Source organism: Salvelinus alpinus, chromosome 9 (genome assembly GCF_045679555.1).
Source record: "Salvelinus alpinus chromosome 9, SLU_Salpinus.1, whole genome shotgun sequence".
In the NCBI taxonomy this organism is placed as follows: domain Eukaryota; kingdom Metazoa; phylum Chordata; class Actinopteri; order Salmoniformes; family Salmonidae; genus Salvelinus; species Salvelinus alpinus.
The window spans coordinates 85,586,260-85,608,843 of NC_092094.1; the positions used below are offsets into that span (position 1 = coordinate 85,586,260).

The window sequence follows — 22,584 nt, forward strand, 5'->3', positions numbered from 1 at the left end:
CATATTTGTGATTAATACTTATTTTTGTCCTCTAAAGATACAATTAGTGAAATCCATGTGAAAGTGCTGAGAGGCCAGGATATTTGAGCAGAATAACCAAACAGTGGTTGCTCCTGTCTGGAGTGTAACATGCTCCACAGACACTTGTCTGACATTCAGTTAAGCTGTTCAACTCACAGATGACATTTGAATTAGAACGCAATTAGGTAGATGCTGAGAGAACAGAGGAGACTGAGAAAGAGGGAAAGAGAGAGAGAATACCACTTCCTCTCAGTGATTGCCTCTGGTGCAGATCATTTATTTTTTAACTCAACCATTCAACATTATTTTAAACTTGTCTGGTCCATTAAAAAAGCATTTGATTATAAATGTTAATTTGACAACCCAGAAACTCCAACTACCATTACTCTCAGTGTTGTCGTCTGCTGGGAGACTCAGTTAAGCTGAGTGTTCTCTCACGTGGCTCCCCTACTCCCTGCCCAGGGGAAAATGGTTTAGGTTGGGTCTCCTCTCCATAATGTCTCTGATCATTATGTAGGCAGGAAATGGGCCTCAGTAGGAATTCAACAATTGAAGCTGAACTATTAATCCCCTTTTACTACGCTGTCATTACTAGTTGCTGATTGCTCATCAAAACTCTTCTAAGCTTTAATTATTCCATTTCTTTTTTCATTCATAAATCTGTTATTTTCTCAAACTCACCATCATTCATGAAGAATGGTGTCTTATGGCTTCAGTAAGGAGACATTTTTCACAATGTAAAGGTAATGTTCAATGACATGAAATGCTTTGGTCAAAGCAAATAAGCATACAACATGGAGTTTAGTATTGACATTTTACAATCCCCATTCAACTCTTGCTGTCACCCATTATTTTCCCCCTATCAACCAGAGTGTGCTGAAACAAAGATTGGCCCGGGTCAATAATGAGCAATTGGCTATTAGATGGACCATAAAATAGCCTCAAGACAGGAGGGGTTAAAGGTCAGGGTCTGTCCAAGCAGAGTGGTCAGTGTGTGTGTTTCAGTATACAGAGGGAGGATGAAGGGAAGGAGGAAGGGGGTAGGGAAGGGCTGGGAGGCTGGAGGAGAGGAGAGGAGGGAAGGGAGGAGAGGAGGATGGGGGTAGGGAAGGGCTGGGAGGCGGGAGGAGAGGAAAGGAGGGGAGGAGGGAAGGGAGGAGAGGAGAGGAGGATGGGGTGCTCATTCAGCTTACTAGCGTGTTGAATACTGATTGCTTTGTGACGGAGCATGTGATTAGTGTATTGACACAGCGTTTAGTAATGAGAGCAGGCAGTGTTCACAGCAGGGGCTCTGTCTGCTCGACTAAATGACGTGTCTTTGCCACTGCCGACACACCGTCCACCCTGCTCATCCCTCTGTTCTATTAACACCTGCTGATTGGGAATGAGGTGTGTTTCTATCCCTTGGGACCCATGAGGGGAAGGGGAAAAGAGAGGGAAGGGAATGCTAACCGCAGAGCAGTTCTCCTCAATGCTCAGAACAACCTTTGCTGTTCTGAGTAAGAGAGGAGAGCAAACCTTAAAGCTAAGAGGAGTGTTTGCAGTGTCCAGGGACAGGCAGGTTCAGGGTAGGGGCGTGGCGCAGGGATAACAGCTGTTAGCAGGAATGTGGAGGAAATGTCTTTACGGCCCTGTGCTGCCCTGGAGCTACTGCTGCCCAGGTGAGTGTGTGTGTACTGCAGTAATCACTGTGATTGTGGGTTGGGAAGGCATTCTCCTGTAATTGCAGGAGAACAGTCCAGCTTCTCCCCAGACAAGGCCTGCCTAGTCTTTGTGTCTGAAATATGTGCTGCTTCAACACTGAGACTGTGCAAAGTAACCATAGAAACAACTCCTCATGACTAACATGAAAGCTGGCCAATTAATGTGAATAAATATGCCTGAGGCACGCTAATCAATATTTTTGGAGCTCTCCATACAAATATCTTTATCAAAGTTTTGTTGCAACAACATCCCCTTGAAAGCTGTAGACCCGGCTAAAATCCATGAATGTATAACCAGGTGATTGTCACTGTAGAGATGTTTATCTCGCTCTCTCTTTCTCTCTCGCTCTCTCTTTCTCTCCCTCTCTCTCCCCCTCTCTCTCTCTCTCTCTTCTCTCCCTCTCTCTCTTTGTGTGTGTTTGTGTTTGATAGTGGTGGGTTGGTGTAGAGGTGGGGGTGGGTTGGTATAGTGGGGGTGGTGGGGGGGGATAGTGGTGGGTTGGTGTAGAGGTGGGGGTGGGTTGGTATAGTGGTGGGGGTTGTGTGGGGGTGGGTTGGTATAGTGGTGGATATAGGGGTGGGTGTGGTATAGCGGTGGGGGTGGGTTGGTATAGTGGTGGGGGTGGGTTGGTATAGTGGTGGGGGTTGTGTGGGGGTGGGTTGGTATAGTGGTGGATATAGGGGTGGGTGTGGTATAGCGGTGGGGGTGGGTTGGTATAGTGGTGGGGGTGGGTTGGTATAGTGGTGGGGGTTGTGTGGGGGTGGGTTGGTGTAGTGGTGGATATAGGGGTGGGTGTGGTATAGCAGTGGGGGTGGGTTGGTATAGTGGGGGTGGTGGGGGGGGGTAGTGGTAGGTTGGTGTAGAGGTGGGAGTGGGTTGGGATAGTGGTGGGTTGGTGTAGAGTTGGGGTTGGGGGCAGGAACGTGGGGGTGAAGTGCACCATGGGCCACTCACACACACACTCCACTTCGACTAGAGGAGATAGGAGAGACGGGGAGACTGTGAGGCCGGATATAGAAGGGAAATGCAGTGTTTGTTTGTCTGGCTGTGTTGTGAGTGACGGGAGATCTGTGTCAGGGATATATTGTCTGATAGATGAATGCTGAGTGGAGGGAGCTGTGGAGCGGCTCTGCTCTGGGCTGGGCCTGCTGGCCAGGGGATAAAGGGGCTGAGTGGATGCAGGCAGGGAGAGTGGAGTGCTGCCGAGAGCCTCACACACTCACACACACAGTCAGCATGCTCGGGGTGATGCTCCAGACCACCGGTTTCAGGAGGAGGAGGTCAGAACCTGTGGAGGGGAACGCTGGACACACCACCACCATGGGACTCAAGTAAGTCACACACACCCCAACCCAGGGCTGGAGGAGATACACACCTTAGTTTGATGGGCGATGCAGTGTTTGGGTGTGTTTATACTCCTGCTGCTGATTGTGCTGCAGTCAGTGTGTAGTGTTGATTTTGTGGTGGAGTTGTTCTGTGTGATCCCTGAAGGTGAAAGGGTAATGGTTTTGTCGAGCTTCACAAAGATGGGTGTTTCTAGCGATGGGAGAATGTGAGCAGAATGCTTAGTCAGGAGAGAACACTATTGAAATGTAAGTTAAGCCTCAGCTTTATTTTGAGGAGGGTAAGCGGAGTGGAGTTGCAAAGTTTAAACTAGCTTCTGTGTTCAGCATAGTCTGACTGTCAGGAATTCATTTATCCATACCTTTAGTTGTTTTTGTTTTTTGGGAGACATAGAATCTAAAAAAGATCCTGAATAGATCAACAGAAGCGCTGGTGGGTTGATGGGTGACGAGTGGGTTGGTGGGTGGTGAGTGGGTGGGTTGATGGGTGGTGAGTGGTGAGTGGGTTGGTGGGTGGTGAGTGGGTTGGTGGGTGGTGAGTGGGTTGGTGGGTGGTGAGTGGGTTGGTGGGTGGTGCGTGGGTGGGTTGATGGGTGGTGAGTGGGTGGGTTGATGGGTGGTGAGTGGGTTGGTGGGTGGTGAGTGGGTGGGTTGATGGGTGGTGAGTGGGTGGGTTGATGGGTGGTGAGTGGGTGGGTTGATGGGTGGTGAGTGAGTTGGTGGGTGGTGAGTGGGTTGGTGGGTGGTGAGTGGGTTGGTGGGTGGTGAGTGGGTTGGTGAGTTGGGTGGTGAGTGGGTTGGTGGGTGGTGAGTGAGTGAGTGGGTGGGTGGTGAGTGGGTGGGTGGGTGGGTTGGTGAGTGGGTTGGTGGGTGGTGAGTGGGTTGGGTGGTGGGTGTGTGGTGGTTAGGCTGTGCCATGCTATTGGTCTCTTTGCTGTTATTCCATTGAGACTTACCCCCTTACCAGTGTTTTAGGTTCATGTAGGCTCTAGTGTTACTGTGTTTCCATCAGGACTAAAGACTTGTGAGACGCATAATTAACAGCCTCTGCATCATTCAAGACTGTTGTTTTGTGAGAAGGTGTTAAAGTTCACAGTTAGACATTGTTATGTACTGTAAATGCCAGCTGAAATGGCCCAGGGCCTTGCCTTGGCTCCAAGTCTACACCTGTTGTAATCGGCACATGTGACCATTAAAATTAGATTAGATTTTGATTAGACCAGGTCTACCGGAGCCATGGCCCAGTGAGACACAAGGGCCAGCCCAGGCGTAAATCCTCAGTGGAAATAAAGCATTTGTTTACTCTCGGATAAAACACCAGCTGTTATTTTCCTGTCATAATCAGGCTATCAGCTTGCTGGGGCTAATGTCTGTCAGTGGAGAGCAGAGTAGCGGTAGCAGCAGCAGCTGAGCCAGGGGATGGGGAAGGGCTCTGGCAGTGTAACCTCCAGATAAGGCCAGGTGTGAAAAGCTATCAGGGGCCTGTCTAACATCATCAGTGGGGAGGTGTTGATGGAGATTCAGCCTAGACCCACCGCCTCAGGGATCTGCAGCAGGCCACCAGGCAGGCCCCTTCCTTTTCTTGGGGGGCCTACTATCAGCCTAGCAATAACCAGGTGGATCACCCCACATCCCTTCTACCCCAATATCACAGCCTCCACCCCCTGCCTATAGCCCACACCCCCACCCATCTCTCAGCTCCTCCCTCAGACCCCCTTCTTCTGTTATACCCAACATGGTACTGTATATGGAATGGGTCAGATGATAGATCCCCTCATTTGCCCATTTAACTTTTTTTGTCAGTTAGGTTGAACTCAACAGAAAATGACAATTAAGTAATATATCCAGTTTTGCTAAGTTTGTTTAATTTATTTACTATTGGCAGCTGTAGACACTGTAGTTTGGGTTCTTGGTTTCTTGGAGGAAATTAGAGGGATTGTAAGTCATCTTAGAACAGCCTGAGTGTATCCACATTGCAGACCCTTCCTCTCAAGCCAATCACTTATACTTCATCTGGCTGTCCTGGGCAGTGTAGTGCAGTCTGCTGCACAGTAGAGATAGTGCCACCTCATCAGACCACCACTGCTGTGGTATAGACTGGCACTGCCCTCCCCTGGACATGCCCATCTCTAAGGATAAGATGCCAAGGCATGATGCTGCTGTGACCCCTGGGTATCTGTGGGAAGGCCTGTGTTGTGACAGTCATGGTGGAGGCGGTTGTGGCCTGCATGATAAACATACACAGAGAGAGGACTGGCGGGGAGGGACAGGGATGGGAGAGGGCTCTGGATCCGCTGTTTGATGGGAGAGATACCTCCGAGGAGAGTGCTGACTAGAACCGTGTCCATTCCCCCTAGACACCTGAGTCAGGAAGTCTGGCTGGCCTGGCCCACTTACATAGCAGGGGGTATGTTTGCTGGAGCTGACAGACAAAAGGCTGAAATGCTGACTCAAGTCTAAGCGCTGGCTAACACTGGGCCATAGAGTCAGCCCTGTAGGGCAGTGGTTGGGCTGTGACCGATTCCTTTCACGCAGGGGGAAACGAGGGGATGTTAGAGGGAGACCCACTATGTCCTGTGTGCCTGTCACCTGACATGACAGTGCCTTTGTCTCAGCGTGTGCTGGTGGTGGTGATCTAAAAGGCCTGGATGTGTTAAATGTCATGTGGGCAGGAGAGAGACTGTGGCCTCACCATTTAGGCAGCACATAACCAGGCCTGTTAGACTGTTCCTCTGCCCATGGCCAACCAGGACTTACCATTCATTCACACAGATGATGAGGCTACTAATGGAGGTGCCATAGGAACCCTGCTGGGCTGCAGTGATCTGGGAATTAGTGTTAAGTGATAGGAGCCTCTGAGCTGATATTCTCCCACCCAGCTGGATTCTATGCATTACAGCAGTGGGGGTTGAGGCCAGCTAACCCTACAACATGTACTGTAAATCTCGATGGCATCCCTCAGTGAGAGGTGCCATGCAAATTCAGACTATTATCATTGTCATTACAATTGCAGGCCTCTCTGCATTGTGCTGGAGGCAAGAGAGAGAGTGTGGAATAAGAATACAAGTTAATTGCAGTAGCTGCCTGCATGGAATATGCATTGAAGAATGTTATGACCTATTGTCTCCCTGAACCACAACACAGCGTGTGGTCCCTTCTCCCATGAGCTCACCCTGGCTTTACTTCTTCAGTCTGCAGAAACAAGATGGCTCCCACTGGGCCGCTGTGTTTCTGTGTCCTCCAGCCCCTCCGCTCCACAGTGTCAGCCTGCCTGCCTCTCCCAGGTCCCGGCCTTGCACTAAATATGAATAACTAATAGTGTCTTAGGCCTATTCAGTGTGAGTTGATTTCCCCAACCGGTAGTTCTCTATATATCAGACCACAGTCATTCTAATTCACACAAACACAGTGCCCGTGGACTCCCTGTGTGTGATGCTGATCCATCTAACCCCCATTGTTTTTCAATGTGGATGTTCCTGGTTTTACCGATGGAGCTCGCATTACCACAGAGGACAGAGGGCCATTGTCAGGACAGGCAGTTAAGCTCTTACCTGATCCTCAATAACAGGGTGACTACTACTCTACCACCTCCCCACTGTTCTCCTGCTTCTCTTCCCTGGCTTCGGGGCTTTGGGCCTGGATGACTGTCCAACAGTTGAATGGGAACCACTGTTCTCTGCACATGGATCCAGGTGGACAGTGTTGACAGTGATTGTCTACCTCCACTATGGGAAGTCTCTCATGAACGTCTCCTGCTGTTCTTCTTGCTTGCCTTGGCTGGGGGGGGGGGGGGGGGGGGGGCTGCTGTTGATCTGCTACAGGGTCCTCTTTATGATGGGTAATACTGGCCATGGTTGGAGTTTTGAATCAGAGATGGGACAGTGTCTATTCTTCTTGGTTAAAAGGCAGGATCAATAAAACCCTAGTGTGGACAGATAGTGTGGACAGGGTTTATCTTGTGTTTGTGTTTGCAGCCTGCCTGTCTGCCACTGGCTCCATGCAAACTGTCTGGAATGGATTGGATTATAGTTCGTAGTCAGTTCATGACCCAGCACGTGAGAGCCTGCTGCAGTGCTAGAAATCCCATTATCCCTAGCTGACTATGTGACTTTGAGTGTGTGTGTGGATGTGTATGAGTGTGGGAATGTGTGTGTCAAAAGGTGACATTATGAGCATGATTGTGTGTGTGTGTGTGTGTGTGTGTGTGTGTGTGTGTGTGTGTGTGTGTGTGTGTGTGTGTGTGTGTGTGTGTGTGTGTGTGTGTGTGTGTGTGTGTGTGTGTGTGTGTGTGTGTGTGTGTGTGTGTGTGTGTGTGTGTGTGTGAGAATAAGTGTGTAAGCCTCTTATTGACCTGAATAATACTGTAGTAGTCACTGAGCTCTGGCTCTGTTTACTATGCACGGTCACACCTCTACATTTATAAACCTTAAAGCTCACCAGTGTTGTACAGCACTGTAGACCCTCTCTATCTCTCCCTACCCCAGACTCTTAGAATAGCTTTGTTCAGAACCTAGGAATTCCTCTAGCCTTTTTGGATTCCCAAATCCCAACCATGCTTCCATGCGCTCTCCTCCCCTCTAACCCATTTTTACTAGACTTGGATCCCTCATGTTTTCCCCGGGTTGCGTATTGACTGGTATATAGATGGCAGATTAAGGAACACATGTTTGAATCTCCTCATCCTCCCACCACCCACTCCCCCTCGCTTCGCTGATTAATCACTCCCAAATGTTCCCAGCAGCCTGTGGGGCTCGGCCTGGCCTGGTTGTTGTGATAGCCTCGGCGTGGAGGAAAGCAAATAAATAATCGCTAGGTGTCTTACCCTGCCAGGCTCTGATTAATGACAGAGAGGAGTGGCGCAAGAAAACGCCCTCCCCATCTCTCTCTTGTCTTTCTCTCCCTCCCCATCTCTCTCTTGTCTTTCTCTCCCTCCCTGACTCTCTCTTGTCTTTCTCTCCCTCCCTGACTCTCTCTTGTCTTTCTCTCCCTCCCTGACTCTCTCTTGTCTTTCTCTCCCTCCCCATCTCTCTCTTGTCTTTCTCTCCCTCCCCATCTCTCTCTTGTCTTTCTCTCCCTCCCCATCTCTCTCTTGTCTTTCTCTCCCTCCCCATCTCTCTCTTGTCTTTCTCTCCCTCCCCATCTCTCTCTTGTCTTTCTCTCCCTCCCCATCTCTCTCTTGTCTTTCTCTCCCTCCCCATCTCTCTCTTGTCTTTCTCTCCCTCCCCATCTCTCTCTTGTCTTTCTCTCCCTCCCCATCTCTCTCTTGTCTTTCTCTCCCTCCCCATCTCTCTCTTGTCTTTCTCTCCCTCCCCATCTCTCTCTTGTCTTTCTCTCCCTCCCCATCTCTCTCTTGTCTTTCTCTCCCTCCCTGACTCTCTCTTGTCTTTCTCTCCCTCCCCATCTCTCTCTTGTCTTTCTCTCCCTCCCCATCTCTCTCTTGTCTTTCTCTCCCTCCCCATCTCTCTCTTGTCTTTCTCTCCCTCCCCATCTCTCTCTTGTCTTTCTCTCCCTCCCCATCTCTCTCTTGTCTTTCTCTCCCTCCCTGACTCTCTCTTCTGTCAGCTAATGACAGCTTGATGTTGTGGTCTTCTTGGTATTGAATGAATACTCCACATTCACTGCACATTCTGCTTTACAGTACTGTGTTGCTCTGAGCACAAATGTGCTCTTGAGGCTTTCATGGAAGACGTGGGCGAGTGAGTTTCAGCTCAAGACATGTTGGAAGCGTCATTTTATTCCACATCCTCTGCGACCTGTGAAGACAACATAACAGTGTGGTGAAGTACCTGGAAACAGCATCAGTGGAGCAGTAGAAAATATTCTGCAGGAGATGAAAGTAGCTGTTAATCTTTGTAAGCAGTAGGGGGTGTGGATGCTACAGCCCAGAAAGAAGGGAAGATCATATCTTCATTATAATCTGTCACACACTGCATCAAATCAGGGGAAAAATATAATTTTCTCCAACTAGTTCAAATCAGCAGCTTACACCAAATCAGCAGCTTACACCAAATCAGCAGTTTACACCAAATCAGCAGCTTACACCAAATCAGCAGTTTACACCAAATCAGCCGTTTACACCAAATCAGCAGTTTACACCAAATCAGCAGCTTACACCAAATCAGCAGTTTACACCAAATCAGCAGCTTACACCAAATCAGCAGCTTACACCAAATCAGCCGTTTACACCAAATCAGCAGCTTACACCAAATCAGCAGTTTACACCAAATCAGCAGTTTACACCAAATCAGCAGTTTACACCAAATCAACAGTTTACACCAAATCAACAGTTTACACCAAATCAGCAGTTTACACCAAATCAGCAGCTTACACCAAATCAGCAGTTTACACCAAATCAGCAGCTTACACCAAATCAGCAGTTTACACCAAATAGGGCATGGTGTATTTTCTCATTTTCCTCCAACGCTTCTCTCCTCTCCTGGTGTGTAAGACTCTAGTAAGTCAATTATGGTCAATCTGCAGAAGATATATTTTCCTACTGTATGAAGACATTTTGACAACGATTTTTAGATCTCTCCTCCAGGGGCCCTAAATTGGTCCCTCTATCTCAGAATGACAAATGGAGGCTACCGAGCTAAAGTCCTCTACTTGGGCTTCCCCACCAGGGCTTAAGCAGACGCTTATAGAGGCCACATTAGCACAACGTGTTTGTGGATACCATTAAGGAGGCAAATGGAATTATTGACTTTTACCCCCTTCGATCCCTCCTGTGGCCGCCCTAAACCCTCCTTAACTCATGGTTTGGCTGAAGGGGTGCTTGGCCTCTCAATTGGATGGGGGCGAAGTGGGAGGGAAGCTGGGGTAAGGAGGGGCCTGTAGGGTGTAGGAGGTTTGGGCTTGACTTTTGGGGACACAATTCTTTATGGGCAGTGGGGGAACACAAAGGCACAGGAAGCGGTGGCAGGGAGGTGTTTCAGCTCACACATCCCTTATAGGTCCCTGGCTGCAGCTCCAACAACACTCCCTCCCTCATCGCTAAGGAGTCAACCTTGGCATTGTAGATTCTGTTTCATGCTACATTCATTGGGATTGATTCTATTGGCATTGTTGGCATAAACCTTGACTCCTTGAGCTAGTATCCAACAAAATGGCTCCAGAACCTAAAAAGACAAACTTCCCCTCAGTGGTTACAAGCAACTGCCAAAGTCTACCTCCGCCCAGTGCAACACAGGCCTCCCGAGTGGCGCAGCGGTTTAAGGCTAGAGGCGTCACTTCAGAACCGGGTGCGATCCCGGGTGGTATCACAACCGGCCGTGATCGGGAGTCCCATAGGGTGACGCACAATTGGCCCAGCGTCGTCCGGGTAATGGGAGGGTTTGGCCGAGGGGGTTTACAAGTAGGCCATCATTGTAAATAAGAATTTGTTCTTAACTGGCTAGACTAGTTAAATAAAAAACACAGAACCAGGAGTTTTGCAATTTTAATTAGAATGTTTTCCATTTAGACTCCAACTGTTCCATGTATTTTAGGTCGACAGGGGATTCCCGTCTTGGTGCACTTTGGGAATAAAGCAATTCCAAGCTGACTGTGGCGGAGCCCCAATGATAATTTTTCTGTGTTACTTTCTCAGGCAGAAAATGATTTACCTCCTCTCAAACAGCCCCTCACTGGCAGCAGGCCAACTCAGTGATCCTAGAGAGGACCAGGCTGTACAGACCACCGCACACACACACACACTCACTATCCCCCTCCCGCCGAGACACACCCTTGTCTCCCTCCCTCCCTTTCTCTCATTCGTTCTCCCCCTCAAACATTCTTTCTATCTCTCTCCTGTGGTCCCTGTCTATTTTCTAGTCTCTCTCACCTATTCCATCTCTCTTCTCTCCATTTCATTTCCCTTCCTCCCCACCTTTACCTTCCTCTGTTTTTTCTCCCTGTCCCTCTCTCCCACTGTCTCTCCCTTACTCCCCCTTTTTCTGTGGGTCGTCTGTTCTCTTTCTCTCTCTATCTCGATCGCCTTAATCCCTCCTTTCCCACCTCATTCCACATGGAGTTTCACATGAATGCTAAGGAGATCATGAGAGATTGTGGTGTTTGTACACAGAGTGGTGCCTTTTTTGCTTTACTCAAGCGAAAGGGAGAGAAATATTCTTTATATGCCATATAGATCAACCACATTTTCACAGTTTCTGTGCTTTGCATTGCATTTTAGCAGAGAATAACCAAGAGCTGTGATGTGACAGCAGTCCAGTCTTTATAGTGCAGCTATACCCTTTACTGTAGGACAGTCTGTGGACTGTGTAGGACTGAATATACCCTGTACTGTAGGACTGTCTGTGGACTGTGTAGGACTGAATATACCCTGTACTGTAGGACTGTCTGTGGACTGTGTAGGACTGAATATACCCTGTACTGTAGGACTGTCTGTGGACTGTGTAGGACTGAATGTACCCTGTACTGTAGGACTGTCTGTGGACTGTGTAGGACTGAATGTACCCTGTACTGTAGGACTGTCTGTGGACTGTGTAGGACTGAATGTACCCTGTACTGTAGGACTGTCTGTGGACTGTGTAGGACTGAATGTACCCTGTACTGTAGGTCTTTGTATGTGTGTGGATTCTGCTTGGCTAATTGACCAGAGATCAGTGCAGCAAAGATACCCGCAGCCTTGGGCAGTCAGCATACAAATGATGCCCCATTTGGTATTCTGTGTCCAAGGCCAGCCAGCGTGTCGACACAAAGAGCATGTTGGACATCCTGTTGGAACAAAAGGCTTTTCTCCAAAGCTTCAGTCCAGTGCGTTTGTAACGATGTAAGCAGGTTATTGGTCAGGTTACAGGACATCACATTCATAGCTGCCTGGTTGGCCTGCCAGGGATTCATCTATCTATTTCTGGTTAGGCTTTATAGAAACTCAATAAATCCTAGCCTAGAGGTATTTGTCCACTTCCTCCTGGATACTGTGTAAACGAGCCTAGCAGAAAGGACCATCCCTTTAGAGCACCAGTGAGACTGCAGGACGGAAGCAGGCAGTCAGTTAAGAGGTAGAGGCTTAACCTGTTTGGGATAGGGGGCAGCATTTTCACGTTCGGATGAAAAGTGTGCCCAGAGTAAACTGCCTGCTACTCAGGCCCAGAAGCTAATATATGCATATTATTAGTAGATTTGGATAGAAAACACTCTGACGTTTCTAAAACTGTTTGAATGATGTCTGTGAGTATAACAGAACTCATATGGCAGGCGAAAACCTGAGAAAAATCCAACCTGGAAGTGGGAAATCTGAGGGTTGTAGTTTTTCAAGTCATTGCCTTTCGAATATACAGTGTAAATGGGGTCATATTGCACTTCCTAGAGCTTCCACTAGATGTCAACAGTCTTTAGAACCTTGTTTCAGGCTTCTACTATGAAGGGGGAGTGAATAAGAGCTGTTTGAACCAGGTGTCTGGCAGAATGCCATGAGTTAAGTCTCGCGCGCACCCGTGAGAGCGAGCTGCGTTCCTTTTCATTTCTAAAGACAAAGGAATTGTCCGGTTGAAACATTATTGAAGATTTATGATAAAAACATCCTAAAGATTGATTCTATACATCGTTTGACATGTTTCTACGAACTGTAATAGAACTTTTTTGACTTTTCGTCTGGACTTTCATCTGGACTTGCCTTGTGAATTTCGATTTGTGAATTAATCGCGCTAACAAAACGGAGGTATTTGGACATAAAGATGAACTTTATCAAACAAAACAAACATTTATTGTAGAACTGGGGTTCCTGGGAGTGCATTCTGATGAAGATCATCAAAGGTAAGTGACAACATGGCGGGTATCTGTATGGCTTGTTTTTGTGGCTTAGCGCTGTACTCAGATTATTGCATGGTGTGCTTTATCCGTAAAGCTTTTTTGAAATCTGACACAGCAGTTACATTAAGGAGAAGTATATCTTTAATTCTATGCCTAACACTTGTATCTTTTATCAAAGTTTATGATGAGTATTTCTGTAAATTGATGTGGCTCTCTGCAAATTCGCCGGATGTTTTCGAGGCACAACATTACTGAACATAACGCGCCAATGTAAACTGAGATTTTTGGATATAAATATGAACTTTATCGAACAAAACATACATGTATTGTGTAACATGAAGTCCTATGAGTGCAATCTGATGAAGATCATCAAAGGTTAGTGATTCATTTTATCTCTTTCTGCTTTTTGTGACTCCTCTTTGGCTGGAAAATGGTCATGACCTAACATAATCGAATTGTGTGCTTTCGCTGTAAAGCCTTTTGAAATCGGACACGATGGCTAGATTAACAAGAAGTTAAGCTTTAATTTGGTGCATTGCACTTGTGAATGTATGAAAGTTAAATATTTCAAAAAAATATTTTAGAATTTCGCACTCTGCCATTTCAGCGGATGTTGTCGAGGGGTTCCTCTTAGCCTTAATTAAGATTTTGACGGACAGTGAGATAAGCCTGTTAGTTTTCTCCTCCATTTCAATGTTCTGCAGAAAGACGACTGTAGAGACACACTCTTCTATAGTGACCAATGAACTAGATATTAGATAGATAGTAGATAATGAACTAGAGTTGCCATCCCTTTGAGTTGGTTTGTTGAAGGGAACCTGAATATGGATACAAGACAGGAACGAATAAGGACAGGGTGAAAAACAGAGATGAGAAACTAGAAGTTATTGCCAATGCTATAAAACAAGCAAAATTGCAAAAATATTCAGGTCCCCATTGTCTGTGGTCTAAATGATCTTTGAACAAATTCTTTGAATTTTCTGTGATGAGTTGTTGTTTTAGAAATGAGTTGCATTTAGTGAGATGGGGTTATGTAGAGAATAGAGAAAGTTCGAGAGACACTAGAGGAACGTTTATCCTGGTGGATTTCACTGAGGTTAACATCCCAGCTAAAGAGGAGGCAGAGCTCACAGCCAGACTAAACCACACTGATATCACACGTCAGCCTTGTCATTCCACAGCTCCAGTTTGAGAAGTGGACATGCAGAGTCCACTCTCCTCCCCTCCTCCCCCATGAGGCCCAGGTAACACTAGACCCCTCCACACTGTATAAGCAGCCATTTTCCCACATCGCCACAGGTTATTTAAAGAGCCCACTCTGAATGACCCCCTGAGTCCACTCTATACACTCCACATGTCGTCAGTGTTGGGGCTAATGCATGTATATATACATCACCAAACATACATCAGGAGAAACTGTCACTCAGTGGAACCGAGGATTCATGGGAACTTAGATGGGGTCTCTGGTCCACTGAGATATAGCTAGCTACCTCAATTCCCTGTGGTGAAAAGCTTTGTGTGTGTGAGTTTTTTCCCTGTTCTTAATGATCTACCCAGTGACCCTGATAGTAAATTTTGATCTGGTGCGGTGTGCCTTCCTGCTGCCAGGCCAGGGCTACACATTATGACATCATACATTCATTCATCTCCTTCCGTCTTGACTACTGCAACTCACTACTCTCCAGTATCAACTCAAGCTCCCTCCATAAGCTCCAAATGGTTCAACTCTGCAGCCCGACTCCTCACCCACACTAAGTCCTATCAGCACATCACCCCTGTCCTCCGTGAACTCCACTGGCTCCCTCTCTCCCAACGCATTGATTACAGGATCCTCCTTCTGACCTACAAAGCCCTTCACCACCTTGCCCCTCCTTACCTCTCAGACTTTCGTCTCCCCCACCAACCCACACACGCACATCGTTCCACCACAGCAGGCCACCTTGTCATTCCCAGGTCGAAGCTCAGGAGCTTCAGCGACAGGGCCTTCCCCAGGGTTGCTCCTAGGCTCTGGACCTCCCTCCCTCTAGCCATCCTTGACTCGGAGACCATCACTATCTTTCAGTCCCTCCTAAAGCCACACCTAAAGAACCCCCCAAAGACACTCCTCTCTTCACCATACTGAGCAGCACCTAAACCAAACCCTTACCCTTCGTATCCAAATCCCAACCCTCTCCTCCCATAGACTAATGCATCACACTCTTTCCCTTCTTTGAGCTCACCCCTCTCTTTATTCATGTTTTGTTTAGTCTGATGTTTTGTTTTGACTCAATCACGTTTCAGGAAAGACCCAGATGCAGACAATCTCGAGGTAACAAACGTTTATTACTAGAACAGGGGGCAGACAAAATGACAGGTCAAGAGCAGGCAGAGGTCAGTAATCCAGATCAGAGTCCAAAAGGTACAGAACGGCAGGCTGTCTAGGGGATGAGGGCAGTCAGAGGTCAATAATCCAGTGTGGTGTGACAAGGTACAGAAACGGCAGGCAGGTTCAGGGTCAGGGCAGGCAGAATGGTCAAAACCGGGAAAACTAGAAAACAGGAACTAGAAACAGACAGGAGCAAGGGGAAAAACGCTGGTAGGCTTGACGAACAAAACTAACTGACAACAGACAATTTTTATTTATTTTTTATTTTACCTTTGGGCAAGTCAGTTAAGAACAAATTCTTATTTTCAATGACGGCCTAGGAGCAGTGGGTTAACTGCCTTGTTCAAACAGAGAACACGGGTATAAATACACTATGGATAACGGGGAAGATGGGCGACACCTGGAGGGGGTGGAGACGAGCACAAAGACAGGTGAAACAGATCAGGGTGTGACAGACTGTTTTGTTGTTTACTTTTTCATTTCTATAATTGTAAAGCGACTTTGTGTCCTTGAAAAGCGCTATACATTGTAAGTCCCATGTATTATTTGTATTATTATTTATCATCTCTATGTCCAGTCCCCTCAGCTTAATCAGAGAGAGGCTTAGCAATGGTCTGTCTGTCGGTCAGTCTGGACGTGACCTGGTTCTCCGGCCAATCCAGGCCACTGCAGAGATGCAGATGTTGTTTACTCCAACAGAATTTTTGTCGAGGTGCTGTTGATGTCCTCAACACTGTCAGTGTTCTGTAGAGGTGGACGATTGGCCTTGTTTTGGTGCCCACATGTGGTGATATAAAACAGCAGTCCAACAAACCCTCTGTTTCTCCCCTACAGTTGAGTCACCGTACACAGGACTTCAAACAACATGCATATATAGTATGTTTCTCTCACACTTATGGCACTCTGGGACATGTCCATGTCAAGGTCAGCCCATCAATAGGATGATGTATACACCAGATCTGAGCTCCAGGGAGAAATCCTATTGATGGTTCCTTTAATCAAAACACACCTTTGCTGATTGACATGCATGCAATCAACTCCAATGTATTTATAAATCCCTTTTTACATCACCAGATGTCACAAAGTACTTATACAGAACAGCAAGCAATGCAGATTTAGAAGCACAGTGGCTAGGAATAACTCCATAGAAAGGCAGGAACCTAGGAAGAAACCTAGAGATAAATCAATACTGAACACATATGCTGATGTGGCACTTCTTTGTTTGCTACACTTAAGACACTGTTTTTGCCATTCCTTTAATCCATTACAAACCTATAACTATTCCCCTCTAGTCTTACCTGTTGAGAGCAGGAGAGACAGACTCCAGCAGGTCTGCTACTACATTGAGGTGGGTTCATTGTGATGTGGTTGTTATCAGTGTGTTTTACATGTACGGTCTGGCTGGAGCACAGAGCTTCTATCTCCATTCAGACAGACATGAGCTTGGTTGCTGCTAATCACCAGAGAAGGCAGACCCATGCTGGAGGGGTTAATGCAGTCTGATATCAGCCCCAGGGATCTGATCCATGCATGAATGGCCAGAGCACCGTTATCTTGTCTGGTGAGAAAAGAGGGGAAACCGGAGAAAGAAAATGTCAGGGATAGTAAATGGAGCCAACATGGTAATTAGGCTGGAAAAGGTCCTGCTACCTAAAGAGCTTTGGAGCTGGGCTGAGGAACAGAGACAAATTTGCACAAACAAGCTAATGGGTACGCTGACTAATGACTCTCCAGGCCAGTGGAATTTCTCTTGCTAATTTGACAAAGCCTGAAAAGGGGTTCAGAGAGATTATTGACAACAGGCCAAACTGTGAAGCTTTGAAAGCAGCAGACACCCCTGCCCCCCCCCCCCCCTGCTGCAGACCAGCCCCAAATGTAGATGTCCATTCTATCATTAACAAAAGCCTAGCAGAGCCTTTATTTGTGCTGCCAGTGCTGTTCTTGCATTTATCTTACCTTGGCTCATTTCTATATATTATAGTCGTTATCTGTCCAACGGTTCTGTACAGAGGGTGACGTTGAGAGGCTGTATGGAGAGTTTGGCCCAATGGTGACTCCCTATAGTTACCCTGATTTGATGTACACATGAAACCACACCGAGCCTGATCCCACTGGGTTTAAAGGCGTCCGTATGGATATATTATGACAACGTTTTGTGACGTTTTTGTTCGTTTTGGTCTTCGGCAAGGGCTTTTCGGCTGTTCGTGCGCACAACAATTTTTCTCGAGGCAAGCCGAAGTCGGTAGACGAAGTCTACACCCTTTCGTTGGTGATTGATCAACAGTAGGGATTCCCCAATTCTTCAAGTGGTTGACATTTCACATATTCCAGTGAAACAAACACCTGTTCTATGTCCACGCCTCTCCCCTCACCAAAGTTGTCACGATGACCAATGCCCACATTAGTTTTGTCGTACAGACATTGATCGCTGTCAGTCTTGTTCTGAAGGAGGTGGCCAGGGGTCGGTGGGGTTTTCCATATCACTGCCCTTCAAAAACATCCAAGGTATCATATGTGAACTAAGTCACTCTATACTGATTTTTGTTTGCATTATGGGGGACAGTGTAGCTTGTTTTGTGCCTCAGAATCCAGAAACCAGAATCCATTGTAGCTCAGATATGGGGCAATGTGTCAGTGGGAAAGCTCTGTAGTGACTGTATTTGTCTGCTGAATTGCAGAGCCACTCTGCTCACCCTAATGGTGTAGAAATCAGACTGACTTTTAAACAAAACTGGAGGAGAGCTTTTACCTTCTGGTAAATTGGCAGTCATGGGAATACAGGCCACTGTCATACTAGCTTCGCCCACTCATACACATTGCTTTTCCCTTTTTCCCCTTGACCAGAGTGAGTGCCCTCTCTGTCTCTGTCTGCCCAGCATAAATCTGCCTCTCTGCCTGTCATCTGTTCATTGTCTGTCCTCCTCCCCTCCCTCTTTCCATTGAGTCGAAGCATCGCTCAGCCAGCATCTGATTCAATGGTCTATCCGTCTTCACACACTTAAGTATCTTGCTTCTTATCTATGTGTCACTCCTTATAATTAATTACATTATCTCATTCATCTAACTAATTACATTCTCAGCTGAAGACAAAGAACCACAAACACACACACACACACACACACACACACACACACACACACACACACACACACACACACACACACACACACACACACACACACACACACACACACACACACACACACACACACACACACACACACACACACACACACACACAGTTTTGTATTGCTATCCTTGTGGGGACCAAATCATTGATTTCCATCCAAAATCCTACTTTCCCTAACCCTAAATCTAACCTTAACCCTTAACCTAACCCTAACCCTAAGACTAACCTTAACCCCAAAACCTTAACCCTAAAACTATACCTAACCCTAACATCTAAACCTAACCGTAACTCCTAACCCCAACTTTAATTGTAAGCCTAACCGTAATTGTAACCCTAACCCTAAACCTAACCCCTAAGTCTAAAATAGCATTTTTCCTTGTGTCTAAATTGTCCTTGTTTTACTATCCTTGTGAGGACTTCTGGTACCCACAAGGATAGTAAAACAAAAACACACAGACAGACAGACAGACAGACACACACATGCATGTGCTGTAGGCATACTAACCAAATCTGTTTGAAGTCTTGGATAGGCAAAAGTAGAGAGCGTTTCTTTATGCATGAAGTATTCATGTAACGTGTGGCATAGTGTGTGCGTGTGTGTGTGTGTGTGTGTGTGTGTGTGTTTGTGTGTGTGTGTGTACGCACACGCTCGTGTCAGTGTATGGAGACAGAGAAAGAGAGCGAGAGCACTTGCCGATCACACCGCGAGCAGCAAGCAGTAGAGTGCTGACACCTCGTATGGCTGTCGGAGGGAAAAGGGGCTGGGCTGAGAAGAGAGAGCGAGAGGGCGCAGGAGAGAGAGAGAGAGAGGAAAGGAGAGAGAGACACGGCAGGACAGCTGCCAGCATTTCTCCGGCAGCAGGAGCAGGATTGAGAGCCGGAACGGGAGCAGGAATTCTCCCCATTCCCCTGAAGCCCCCCTAGCCCAGGCTCCACACTGGTTCTCTCTCCCCCTCCTGGATGTCTCTGACTGCTGCCGCCTCCTCATCCCCACAACCAGAGGCACGGGGCACAGGGAAGGACACAGCCACCAGGACTCCCTGCTACAGCCACACGGCAGAGATGTAACAGCATGGATCAACTGGGAGAGAGTAACAGAGGGAAGAAATAAACACAAACCAATTGGATGTTGGATGAAGAGAGAGGAGAGAAGTTAAAGGGAAGAAAAAGGAGAAGGTAAAAAAGGAGAGGCTGAAAGAGAAGAGGACAGAAAAAGAGAGGCTGAAAAAGAAGAGGACAGAAAAGGAGAGGCTGAAAAAGAAGAGGACAGAAAATGAGAGGCTGAAAGAGAAGGGGACAGAAAAGGAGAGGCTGAAAGAGAAGAGGACAGAAAAGGAGAGACTGAAAAAGAAAAGGGCAGAAAATGAAATGCTGAAAGAGAAGAGGACAGAAAAGGAGAGGCTGAAAGAGAAGAGGACAGAAAAGGAGAGACTGAAAAGGAAGAGGACAGAACATGAGAGGCTGAAAGAGAAGAGGACAGAAAAGGAGAGGCCAGAAGAGAAGAGGACAGAAAAGGAGAGAGTGAATTAGAGAGAGATAGGAGTAAGAGCCTCTTGCCAAAGTGCTGGAGAATCTGCTTCTATTGGAGGTATTGGTTCTCTGAACTGAGACTGAACTTGAGAGGCGTGGACACAGAACAGGTGTTTGTTTCACTGGAATATGTACAGAGTACAGAGAGGTGCTTTTCTCCCCTCTGATCTCTTCTTCTCTGACTTCTCCTCTCGCCTCAACCTGAACACCTGTCTGGACCCCCTCACTGGGACCTCTTTACTATCCACCCCCTCCTCTCCAAGTCAGCTAGGATGACGTTGGTGCCCACCCCGTCCCCTTTGCTCCTTACAAACCGTTGTGAAATCAAGTGGAACCCTCGATAATTGTATTCAGAGTAAAAAGGACCCCCCTTGCCCCAGCAAGGGATCGGCCCCGCCTCTTTCTGCTTCTCTCTGTGTGTCTCTAATGCTAAAGTAATGGAGAACCTTGGAAATGGAGACATGAACTCTAAAGTTGAGCTTGAACACTTTTGCGCTCTTTGACTATGACAACTAACTAGATAATGGATTGGAAAGAGCTGTAAGTACTAACAATCTCTCTGTCTTTTCCACTGTCTTTTTATTAGATTGTCCAATAGTGCCCAAATACATTGTAGTATTTTAAGTTAACCTTCATAATTTGACATGCACGTTGTAGAAAATATTTGAGAGAGACTGAAGCTGGTTGTTTGCTTCCTACATACAGTGCTGTGTAGCTTGATAATCCTCTAACTTGCAGAATCTCTCTCCCCTCTTCTGTGTTGCGCTGAAATGCAGTTAATGTGTTTGAGCATGCATTCAGACCCAAGGTGTGTGTACTGAAATGCCTTCATTAGTATGGAGATGTGTGTTGAACAGGTGGGCAAGCTGTAGTGGGTGAGGGAATCTGAGCCTCTCCTCCCTGCACATGTTCCATTGAAGGTGAGAGGGAAATAGAAAGAGAGAGAAAAGAGAGGGAAAGCCATGTGACAAGCAATTAATTTCCCCATTAGGGTGTGTGTGCTTTGTTACAGAGGCGAGCGCTCACTGTTATTGCTTATCGCCCATTGAGTGGCTCTGACGGAACAGCAGAATACAAACCTGACTCTCTTGCCTTTCAAGCAGACACACGTGCCTTTTCTTCTCATTGTGTGACTGGCTTTAACCCTCAAGGTTACAGGCATACCCTGCAATGCCGTATGGGCTCCCAGAGGGACAGGGGGGAAAAGCGAAAAAGGGAACCTATGAATCCTATCCGAATGTTAATTGTATTTTACTGTTTATTGCTGTGTGTCTTTGTCATGTTGGCAGATTCCTTGCATCTCTACAATAGCATCTCAATGTGACTAATATGAGAGAGAGAGAGTCTTTCTGTTGAACAATGAATGTGTAATGCAGCCTCCCTTTCATACATGTGCAGACTGAAATGTGCAGACTGACATGTACACAAGCACACACGCACACCAAATGACACACACACACACTACACTGTATGTGCCGAGTTTCTCTTTATTTTTACCATCTCACATTCATCTATTCCATCTCATTTTCTCCCTCACACTCTCTTCCTCATGCTATCATACACAGGCTGGTCCCTGGGGAGAGCCTCCTCCTGTAGCCCTCTTGGATGCAATAATTATTCCATCAGCCAGCGGTGTGTTCCCTGATTGTGCTCTTGGGCTGTCGCTGCATGGGGCGTGCTGTACTGGGGAGGGGGCAAGGTGGGGAGGGGTGTGGCTGTCACTCCAGGGAGTAGAGAGGGGTATATTTTGGCAGCAGCCCACCCTGTCCGGAGGAGCCCAGAACAGGACTAATGAGCTCAGGATGTTGGGCTCTCAGGCAACAGCCTCTCACTGAGAGAGACACACATGAACTGTCTCTCTCTCGCTAGCTGTAACCCCCCCCTCTTCACATTTCTCCTCTTTTCATCACTCATACCATCTTTATTTCTCTCTGTCACTCTCTCCCTCTTATTGACAACGGCTTCTTTGTCTCTTGCACCTCTCTGATTCTTAACTGTGTAACTGAAAAGCGTTCAATGCATTGAATTTCCTGTGCGTATTCCTTTACTCTGACCTTGACTTTAAAGATGAAGTTTGGGGGTAACTGATACACAGTGGTGCCATATCACTGGCTGTTATAAGTGTGGCTGACTGTTACAGAGCTGGTAGAGTTGCAGTCAGATATTGGCACTGTCTTGCGAGCAGCAAGAGTTAAGACTGAAAGGAATGCATGCGTCTCACTCAGCTGGCCAATCTATTCTTCTCCAGTGCTCACTCTCCGCCTCCGAGAGAGCGAGAAGGATGACAGTGGATTTGAATTAGTCTTATCACAGAGCTAAACGCCAGAACAGCGGAACTGCTTAAAGACAACCACTTAATGAGACGCAGGGTCTAACTAGTCCACAGTACCAGGAGAGATCTATTTCTCTCACTCTCCTCACCAAATCTGTCCATCACGGGACTCAGTGAATGGGAGATTCTGGAATCAGTCATTGGTTCCATGGGACATGATCAGGAGCCCCCAACAATCTTTATACCAGAGTAACGTATGAAATAGCACAACGTTTCTTGTCACAATCACTTTTCCATTGCCTGTAAGTAGGGCTGTGGCGGTCATGAAATTTTGTCAGCCGGTTATTGTCATGCAAATATCTGCCGGTCTCACGGTAAATGAGCGTTTATTAACATAAACATGTTTAGCATCTCCAGGCCTCACGCATACAAGCTGCTGATGCATGCCTTTGGAACATTTACATTT

General features: G+C 47.0%; 1 protein-coding gene across 3 annotated transcripts in view; it reads left to right on the top strand.

Annotated features, from left to right (window-relative positions):
• Positions 1 to 22,584, top strand: part of LOC139530867 (kinesin-like protein KIF26A) — a 103,424-nt gene that overhangs the window by 56,494 nt on the left and 24,346 nt on the right. The window contains exon 1 of one of the 3 annotated variants that reach the window (XM_071327627.1): positions 19,010 to 20,386. The exons of the other annotated variants lie outside the window; for them this stretch is intronic. Coding sequence (XP_071183728.1) covers positions 20,370 to 20,386 — 17 coding nt within the window. The 5' untranslated portion in view covers positions 19,010 to 20,369. Of the gene's footprint in view, positions 1 to 19,009; positions 20,387 to 22,584 lie in introns of those variants that run through there. 3 annotated transcript variants of the gene reach the window in all.